Source organism: Chanodichthys erythropterus, chromosome 17 (assembly GCF_024489055.1).
Source record: "Chanodichthys erythropterus isolate Z2021 chromosome 17, ASM2448905v1, whole genome shotgun sequence".
NCBI lineage: Eukaryota > Metazoa > Chordata > Actinopteri > Cypriniformes > Xenocyprididae > Chanodichthys > Chanodichthys erythropterus.
The window spans coordinates 26,706,276-26,717,213 of NC_090237.1; the positions used below are offsets into that span (position 1 = coordinate 26,706,276).

The window sequence follows — 10,938 nt, forward strand, 5'->3', positions numbered from 1 at the left end:
ATTAAATGATTTCTGAAAATTCACCTTTGAAAATCACAGGAATAAATTACATTTTTAAATGTATTAAAATAGAAAATTTTAAATTGTAATATTTTTTTTTATATATTTTTTATTAAATAAGTCCAGCCTTGGTGAGCAGAAGAGACTTCTTTTTAAAAAAATGGTAATGTTTCCAAACTTTTGACAATATAGATAGATATAAGACAAAACACGATGAAATTAGACAGAACTATTATAGATTACTTCAAATATTACAAATAAAGAACTGAAATCCTTGCATTTCACATTACTTGGATGCGTGTCATTTCTGGAGGCATAATGTGCTCTGAGCATATACTAAATGTTGACCTTGGATACTAAAAACACAATTTGTATGAATGCACATGAGAGTTCTCACTCCAAAATGATCTGAGGGCTGAAAGGAATAGGTTACCTTTATTAAGCAAACATTTTACTTGCTGCCTTAAAACACTTCAAAAGGAAAAACAAATCCTATGTGCTATATGGATATAGATGGGTCACTCTGCATGAAACACTGATTGGAGAATTTCTGGTTCCTCTTATACACAGCCTTGATCAGTTAATCTCTTAAACCCTCCTTATTTCCCTCTCCTTCTCCTGCTGTGTGCCCCTTCCTACCTCTCTCTTTACTTCCTCTCCATCCCTCCATATCTCTGCCTGTGTCGACTTTAACAAGCGGCTCTGTAAAACAGGCACAAAAGCTGCTGTTACATTCCAACCCTGAAGCTTCTCACACACACACACACACACACACACACACCTCTCATTTCCCCGTTCACACGCATTCCAAGGATCTCATCAAAGAACAAAGCACTAGACCTGCCAACCTCATCCCACTATGACCTTGACAGTGATCTCTAGTTTAGCCATTTTTATGAACCTGCTTCCTGCCTGAACCATCTTTGCTCACGCATCAACTAGAGCTTTCCATAAGCATTCGTAATTTAAATGAATGCTCAATAAATAGTTAACATTAATAATGCAAAATGTACTATTACTATTGCTCATACTTGGGGGTTAGGAAATTTTTTTGATGTGCTGCACATGAATAATGACACCTCAAAATGTATAATTTATTGAGGAAAGATGCATATTGAGAAATTAGGATTTTGGTTGAAGATGAAACATTAAAATATCATTTACGTTGACTAAAGACTTATGTTGTTACAAAATTCTTTAAAATATATTAAAATAAAAAACAGCTATTTTCAATTGTAATAATATTTCAAAATGCTACTGTTTTTACTGTTTTTTTGTTTTTTAAAACGCAGCCTTGGTGAGAATAATATCTTTCAAAAACAATTTATTTGATTAAAAAAACTAATATTGTGAAATATCATTACAATTTAAAATGGCTGTATTCTATTTGAACATGTAATTCACACTTGATCACATGATCCTTCAGAAATCATGCGAATATGATGATTTGCTGCTCAAGAAACATTTATTACAGGTGTGTACATTTTTTTTCCAGGATTATTTGATGAATATAAAGTTCAAAAGAACAACATTCATCTGAAATAGAAAGCTTTTGTAACATTGTACACTACCGTTCAAAAGCTTGGGGCCAGTAAGAACTATATATGTATAGCTTCAAATTTTTAATGACAAATAAACAATAACCTGATTTCAACTTGAAACAACTACCTGGATTCATCCTAAACTGATGCTTTGGTTCTACCCTGAATACCCATGATTTCCCTCTGATCTGATCCCAGAGCTCCGCCTCTAACTGGTCAGGCTGCTGCACAATGCTTGGCATTTCAAATCTCTTAAAGGATGCAAGAATGGGAGGGGAAAACAACAAAAAGGAAAACGTGGTTGAAACGGTGCAAGAGGGGTAAGAGGACAAGAAGGCAGTCTGCAGGGTGACCCCCATCACGGTGGGCTGAGGTGGGCTGGGCTTCTAATCGTCTCACTCTGACCAAACCCACCAAAGAACTCTGTCACCCCACCCCACCCCATGACTGCCCAATCGTAATGCGGCTTTCTGAAGCCCCCGGCGTCTCAGCCTGTGGCCCCATAATCCACTGTGACATGGGGAAAAAAGCAGTGTGGCAACAGCGTTACCATAGAGATGGGTGTCATTGGCGCAGAGCCACACAGGAGCACACCATGGGCAGAACATGTGCAGATGAAATTAAGAACTGGAGGTTAAGACAGACAACCTGCCGAACAGTGGACTTTCTAAGAGGCTGAACCCAAGACATCAGGGGTGTTGAGGAGGCATTACACACCTCTTGATTTGCCTCAATTAAATTCTCCTTTCCCAGAGATGCAAACTCATCAGGGATGAAAAAGGTGACAAATGTGTGACCTTTCTAAGACCAAATTCACACAGCAACAGAATACACTTGTCATTCTGTATTTGAGTCCTTAATACGGTTTCTTTCACACTCAGTTAAGTTATTTAACCGCATTCTATAACCAAACTCACACCAGTAAATTTTCAGGACTCACAACTGTATTCTCGGAAAACCTGCACTGGGTAAACGGAACCAGACTTAACAACTAGATGTCCGTCACGTCATACAGTGTGAGAGAGCAGCTCTGTGCTGCACAAATGCATGTCTACCGTGTTTCGCTTTCGGTAACTTACAGTGACGGAGATATGAGCTGTGTGTCATCTGAAGGTTTTAGATCCAGTCACTGTTGTCCACCAGAGCTACTCCAGTCAATTCGACAAAATTTCGATGAAATTTGCACTGTCCGGTCTGCACTGCACTTTTACGGTCTATGCTACGGCACTGACTGCGTTCATCAGTCACGTGGTCTCTGTGTGTGTGTGTGTGTGTCTGTGTTTATGAGGAAAGAGAGAGCAAGAGAGTGATTTTAGCAGTCAGCACCCCGTACGGCGAACAGTGACAGCACTGTACTAAGTTTAAACAACTAACATATACTTAATTCCTTTCTCATTTTCACTAAAGTCCTGAATAGTTCCAGGCAAAAAACATTCAGGGCTAGACTAAAATCATACTGGTTACAGAGTAAGAAGAGGCGTTTCTATTTCCTGCAGATGATGTTCACCGTGTTGCATTTATTGCTGCTGTGTTAAAATCATCACAACTCTAGTCTCCAGAGAAACACAGGGGGTTTTACTAAAATACACACAAACAGACACATAGGGCTTCCTAGAGTAAAAAAACAAAATGGTTACGCAACACTGAAGCCCCTGTGCACTCTATCACAACACACACACAAAGCACCCAAACCAAGTCAAGCAAGCATGGGTACAGGTTCTCACCCCATCAAAACAACTGCTTCCATAGAACAAACCAAGGCAAATTCACTAAACTGAACAAAAAAAATTATAATTCTGTCATCACTTACTCATCCTTATGTCGTTTCAAATCTTGACTTTCCATCTTCTGCGCAACACAAAAGAAAATACGAACAATATCTCAGTGTTTTGGACCCCACTGACTTTCACAAAATAGTTTTTTTTTTTCCCCACAAACTTTTTCAAAAAAATTGATACAGGTTTGGAATGACAAAAGAGTGAGTAAATGACAATTTTTATTACTGGGTGAATCAATAATGTGCTTTTTATTGCAAATAAATAAATAAGCAATGCTATTAGTTTAATTATCATTTATCATTAATTCAATCTTCATTAAATTGGTTGCGTGAACAAATAAGAACAGGAATAACAATGTCTATGCAGTAATTCTATGTGGGCATACAAATTGTTATAAATATGCTTAATAAATATGAGCATTTATTATTGTCTATAAATATATCTTCACCTGTATTTTAGTGCAGTTGTTAGTATCAACCTAGGTTTATACCATACTGAACATCTGTGCTGAAATTGATTAAATCAAAAATAATAATCATACTTTTAATAATAGTTGTATGTGATAGCATTGTCATAAACCCAATATGCAATCATTTGGAGGATATACACACACACACACACACACAACATTTCCCATTTGGGAAAAATGGAGAGAAGTAAAGGAAGGCCAAGAAGGTGGAAAACCCTACACTCACTGGAGGGCAAGTAAATAAACTAAAACAACGATGATACAGAGTCAGCCAGGCATGACACACAAACCCTTGGACAAAGTGGAGAATGCACAGTAGTGGCAGCTCTGAAGACTTCTTACAGCCCTTGATTATTATCAAAGACATATCTGAAGAGTTGACTCACACACTAAGTAAACTTCCATTCAGGAAAAAGACAAACTATAAGCTGCTTAGTGACTCACAATTTCATATATGTGCTGTTTTTTCCTTTTGTCGCATCATGAACAAGTGTAGACATGCTAACCCTTTCTGCCTCCATTCACAAATATGTCCATTTATCAGCCTGAAGAGGCCCAGTCATCAGTGGGAGGGAAACTAAACCCCCCTCAGCTCTCTACTAAGATTTCAGAAAGGGATTTTCCACCAAAGACTCAAACTACACAGATAAATGGGGGCTGTTTTATAAATAATAACATGATATGCATATTACCTATTAAATGTTCTAGACAGGAATGATAACTTTATCTCTCACATATGCCAATTGTTAAGAACACAACATTCTCAGATGCTCCTTTGATAACTATTCTTAAACAAACACTTGGTCTTACCTTCTCTGCGTGTGAGATTCCCTCTGGTCTCATCTGATTTCTGGAAGTTTATACTGGCGTAGGCACTGAGCTCTTCTATACCTTCCACGGCTCCCAGCTCCACTGGCCGAGATTGGAACGCATTCCAGTCTGGAATATGCTGCTCTCCGTTCTGCACTAGATCCAGATCAATGTAGTTCAGGCCGTTCTGGTCATGGTTTGTTAACGTGGGAATTGGGCCTGAAGTGTTTTCCCTTCGTCCGTTGGTTACTGTAGATGCAGGAGGAGCGGTAGAAGCAGCAGAGGCCTCACCAGGTCTTAACCATACATTCTCGAAAGAGGCGGAGCTGTGGCGCTTTACATCACCTGACTGACAGGTAGCTGATGTGTCAACTGAGCCTCTTGGTGTCGTGGAGGCAAAAGTCTCTGAACTGTGTCTCCGTCGACCCTGTGGGTCAGCCCGGATTACTTTAGCCCCCTGGTTCCACCCGGAAGTGGAGTTAACCCGTGTGAATGCACTAAGACCTGACAAAGAGCCCATCAGAGCTGGTCTTCCTGGGGCACCGCTTAATGCAGTCACGCCATGATTGGGTGATACAGAACAAGGAGGGGCATCCGCATCTGGCAAGGCCTCGGTCATCAGCATCATTTGTGTATTAGGAAAGCTAGTGCAGGATGCTAACTGCATGCTGATGTAGTCACGGTCACATATGCTCTCACAGGGCAGCGGAGGGGAGGATTTAGAGTTTGATGGGTTGATGATGGCATAATCTGAACAGGAAGTGGAAATCTGCATTTCTGGGCACAACCGCCTGGCCTGTGACCCCGGCTGCATGTTCATGTACTCAGATGATGAAAGGTCTGATGGGGCCTCAGCATCACTTCCAGAAAACACAGGTGGGAACAGCGATGCTAAGCTTGCTGAAAACGGCTTGTCGTTGAACTCAATGTTGACATACTCCCCAGGACTTTTGGGCTCTGCGGGGAAGGGACTCTCACGTGTTCGTGGGAGAGTACTTGCTTTGCTAGCATCCAATGACAGCCGCGTCGGCCGTGTCAGCCTACTGTTGCCCTCTGACCTTTTGGGTTTGACAGCAGATTGCTGCGAGTTGCCTTGACCACCCAAGCTGTCGCTGCTCGCCGAAGATGAGGAAGAGTCTGCGTACGGCAATCGGTTGGAGCCCAGTGATATACGAAGAGGGCTCTGGTCCTGCTTCCTGTTGGCGTGTTTGAAGGAGCGGGGCAAAGAGAAGTAAGCATACATTGGCCTGGGAGGATCTTCTACAGGGTTGAAAAAGCAGTCTGGAGGCGTACTAGTCGTTGAACAACTAGCCGGGGACATGTTTATGTAGTCTCCACAAGATGACACTTTACCTTCCATACTCTCCATGGAGAGCTTAGGGTTGATGCCATTAGTCCAGATCTTGCCATAGTTTGTTGTGCCATCTGGAGAGCAGCTGCCACTTGGTGACATCATCATGTAACCATTGGAGTCAACATGCGAGTGTTGCCGGGGGTTGATAATTTGCTGTGGTGCAGAAACACTTTTTGGACTCATGGGCATGTAGTCACCATTTTTCACTGTTGGGGTCGCAGGTGCAACGCCCGGCAGCATGGGCATGTAGCCGTCATCTTTGTGATCTGGTCCACTGTGGTCTTTTGCTTGTGACGTATCGATACCTTCCTCTGGGTATGAATGGGTAGGCATGAATGAGTGCCTGTGCGTTGACGATGACGACGACGCAGTGCGGCTTCGTGGGTATGCCGGCATCATTACGGTATACTCCTCCAGCGATGCGGAAGACGACTGTGAGGGAGTCTTTTGATGGCACGGAGTTGGCGGCGATGCACCAGAAGAATGCGTTCGTTTCCGGAAACATTTTTCCAGCTCGGGCTCCTCTAGTCTCGATGGCGTTCCTCTGGATTGGCTTCGCGATTGACTCCCGGTGCCAGGAAGTGAACCGGGCTTGGCCATGCAGATGTAGTTGTTTATCTCCTCCTCCCTAGCAGGCGGCGTGTGGCCAAGCGAGTCCGGAGTCACGCTACGGAAGGAGCTTCGAAAGTCGCAGGGGCTAGATCCGTATTCATCAGAGGAAATAAATCCGCCATCACTCGGAGATCCAGATATGGAGGCGCTAGAGCGGCGCGGAAAGAGGCAGTCAGACGTGGATCCGTGGCCGCTGGTGCTGCTGGAAGACAGGCTGACGGGGCTGATGGCTGAAGGGGAGCACCGCGAGGTGGGCGTGGGGATTGATCTGCTGTGATTGAGCGGAGGGTGAAGTCTGGATCCACCCTTGTGTCGCTGCGATTGAAGTCGGGATGTGCTCGGACTGCTTGGACTCCCATCAACGGACGCCGGCCTGGACATGGTGCCCTCCCCATCACTGGACGCTCTCACTCTGAATGAATGGCTGTGTTTGCCGGGTCTAACAGGAGAAGTGGCTGTCACGCTCTCGGCCCGAGAACGCCTGCCTAAGCCAACCTGACTGGGGGGAGGATTATTGTGATGATGCCTCCTGACAGGCACTGAGATGGGGTTCGAGCAGTTGGAAGATGACTGACTTTTGCTGCGGGGTCTGAACTCCTCACTCATGGCTTTCATGGCTTCTAATATAGTTTCATGCATGTTCTGAGCCACGACGGAGTCATCAACTTGCATCCAAAACTCCCCGGGTCCAGTCACAGCAGATCTCCCAACTTCAATGAAAAAGAAATTTTCAGAGTGACCACATCTTCTAATGTTCATCAACTGCAGAACCACTGCGGCCGCATCTGAATTGAGTTTCACAAAACTGATAGTCTTATTAGTGAGGCATAATCTGTAAACGCCAATCAAGTTTTTTATGTGACCCAGACCCTTTGGTTTCAAAATAACCTGCCAAACCTCTTTGAAGGCAGGTCCCGGCGTGGCTTCGCCGTAATTATCCTCGCCAATTCCGCGGCCCGAGGCAGTTTCGTGGACTTTACCTCTGTTATGAAGATCAACCAGGGCTTGATACCATGACTCCTGCTCTAACTCGCTGTCAGCAGCGATGGCAAAGTACTCATCCTTGGTGTAAAGCGCGACGAGATGTTTGTTTTTAGAATCCGCTCTTTTGTTGATGTTAAAGCAGCTCTCCAGCGGAACGGACCTTTTCGGTGCTCCAGACTTGTGTCTCCACTTCTTCTCGTTTTCGTAGTACTCCAGTCGGGACGGTCCGGAGGCGCTCGCCGCCCTCAGTACAAAAAACCTTTTGTGCATGCTTTTGGGTTTCCTTAAATAACCCACCTTTTTCACATCCGAAAAACATCCTTGCTCCGTGGTCGGGCTTGCCATGGTATAAAAAATAATTTACAGAAAAATTGCAGGATTGAAAGTCAAAGCGTTTTGCATGTAATCTTCGTCAAATGTGAACGCTGGGTTTCCATTGAGTAAAAAATAGAAAAATAGCACTCAAACAAGCCACTTTTGTGCGTACCGACAAAAGCTTCAATTATAACAGTTTCTTCAGCAGCATTACATTGTTAAAACTAACTTTAAATAATCCATCAGGCATCCTCAAAGAATATTGCAAGTACCGGAAAGCACCAAGTTTATGATGTACAAAAATACAAAACAGTGAAAGTTACAAAACAGTGTCCTTTTCAGTCCGGAGATCCGAATGCATTATCAAAACAAGCGCAGTCAGCAGCGTACGACGACCCCATTTACCCCGGAGATCAAAGCGCTGTCTGCAAAAAATCCCAAAAGTGCAATTAAACAAAGCACGAGCGCAAAGTATGCATCTGACCGTTATTTACAACGGAAACGTACCGAGTCAGCTTCATAACAGCTGCATAAGTTCCTCCAAAAGTCGCTGAGTTTTCTATTTTGTGAAGCAGTAACAGACCAAAACAAGGCACCGCTCGTGTATGTTTGTATGGAGGAGTTGAGACTGGGGGGGTTGTAGCCTAGCTTGTTACGATACAACTAAGAATCCCGCCTATTTTGCAACTGAGCTCGCTGATTGGAGAGTTCTAATGTCAATCATCCTAGGGGGCTGTGAGAGACATGTGATTCAAATGGTGGGGATTTTTGATTCATCTCATTGAATCGAATCTTCACTGAAAAGATTCATTAGCTGATGTTTCAAACATATACACAACAGTCTATGAGGAGAATGATTCGTTCACTTAAAAGATTCGTTCAAAACACCGATTCATTCACGAGCTGAACACCTCTATAAAGTTTTTATTTAGAGGCAGTGTTGAAAAGACGCCATGTAACTATGCGCTGCCGTTATTTATAAACACACTATTGTAAAATGGAAAGTCGGTCATACTTTGCAATGTTCATGTTACGGTCTATTTACATGTATAGTGACAAATGAACAATATGTACTTGTGTAATTGAAGTGAAGTACACATTGGTATTGTTATTATTATTGAAGTACACATTGTTATTGTTATTATTATGGGATTAATTATAGTAAAGTAGCATAGTAATGTGCAGTGTAATGAAAAGTATGTGGTTTCCTTTCAGCTGCTTGAAAATCTGATAATTGGCCGCTTCACAGAATTATAGAATAATATTTTGTTTTTACAGTTTAGCTAAATGATAATGGCTTCAAAGAATCAACTGGATGAACTGAAAACTGACAAGTCTAAAAAGGTTTTTATTAGGATTAGGTTCCTTTATGGTTGATTCAAATTATAGTAGCCATAGTACAGACTTCTTGACAAGGGTATTTTATTTCGTGTCTTATCTATATTTAATATTAAATTCTGTAAAAATAATTTCAAGTAGTTTTGAATGAATAAAAAACTGATTAATTACAGAGCAAAGGAAATTCTGCATCTACGTAGACGATGGCAATACATTTCTTTATTGTGAACGCATCATAATATGTGGCTGTTGTACTCTTGTCTGCATTTACTGAGCAATGCTGCCACCTCCTGTTGAAATTCAAGAGGTAACAACCTAAAACGTTTTAATATTCTTGATAATTTTTCTTGATAATATTTAAGATACATGTAGTCTACTATATCTTGTTATATTCAGGTGTTGTCTAATGACATTTGCACTGACAAAATGCATTGAGTGTAGTATAGTGTACCACTGGTCAACAGCTAGGCCTAACTATATTTCTTTTACTGACAACAGACCACACATTGGATTGTATTTACTATGGATATCTGCACAGTGTAGCAAATCAGCATTAGTTACATGATTGAAATGAATCACAATTTAACAATTTATTCTTTAACAAATTCACTTATGTTATTTTTTAATTTTTGCTTTTAATTTTACAGGACAGTGAACTCAGAAAAAAAGGGTGTCACTTGGACAGTACCCTTTCAAGATGCACTAATGGCTCGGAACTTTTTTTACAGTCTGGTTCGGAATGGTAAACCCTGATCAGGCTTGCATTTCCACCCCTTAGGTGGGGTATAGTACACAGGTGTACCTTTTAAAAGGGTACCACCCCAGTGGCAGCTTTTGTACTTTTTTCTGAGGGTGTGGAAAAAAAATAGGGAGAGAAAGAAGGGGGGAATGGTGTCACAATCCACTGTGCCAGATATATATATATTCATAAATGTAAGTTTAAAAAAAAAAAATTAGGCTACTCACATAACTGCAGGCTCTGAAAATGCATTTTTTTTAATGGTTATCATAGTAACACAACACAACAAACAGTCACTACAAAATCAAATGAGAAGACAAATTAGTCAGCCAGACATGCATTTTTACAAATCTTTTGATTTATAAACTCAAATTGATGTTTATTATGAAAAGCACCAAACCGTTAATGGACTTTCATGGAGGTGTTGTGGATATGCAGTTGTAAATATTCAGGTGTACATGCCATAGTTAGAATAGCAACTTGAAATCCGAAATCGATTCATGGCTTTTGCAATTAAGTAATCAGGTGACAAAAGGTCTAACACGTGTATCATATATAATGTGCAGTACAGAATTGTATATCACAATAATAAAAAATTATAAAAAAAAGTTACTTTCCCAGTTTCAATTCAGTTCGTGCCTTTGATGACTTATTACTTCCTCTGAGCTGAGGAAATGACGATATCTTAATATGAGATTACAAACATAAATACACACTTATAACATTTTCTTAGGTATTACTAATATTCTGTAAGAACTCTTAGACTGCTGACTTAAGGATGCTTTAGAAAGTACATATAACCATTCTATTTTAATGCATTTTATTGCTTTTATTTGTAAAAACACACATCGTTCTAAACATGGTTTAATGGTCACACTCCACCCAAGGTATCTTTTTATTTTTTTAAATTGTATTTCCAAACACAAATATTTCATGTGTGTTAACTTACTGAAATTCAACTTGATTTATTATCCCTCTCTTTCTCTCTCCAGGAGGCG

General features: G+C 41.2%; 1 protein-coding gene across 3 annotated transcripts in view; it reads right to left on the reverse strand.

Moving 5' to 3' along the window:
• Positions 1-8,518, reverse strand: part of irs1 (insulin receptor substrate 1) — a 45,231-nt gene extending 36,713 nt beyond the window's left edge. Inside the window, exons 1-3 of one of the 3 annotated variants that reach the window (XM_067366318.1) lie at positions 8,371-8,518; positions 4,599-8,288; positions 640-702 (exon numbers count right to left, since the gene is read on the reverse strand). In XM_067366318.1, the coding sequence (XP_067222419.1) occupies positions 640-702; positions 4,599-7,893 (3,358 nt within the window). In that variant the 5' untranslated portion in view covers positions 7,894-8,288; positions 8,371-8,518. Of the gene's footprint in view, positions 1-639; positions 703-4,598 lie in introns of all 3 variants that reach the window. The other 2 variants (XM_067366319.1, XM_067366320.1) reach the window with 2 other exon arrangements.
• Positions 8,519-10,938: the final 2,420 nt, after the last annotated feature.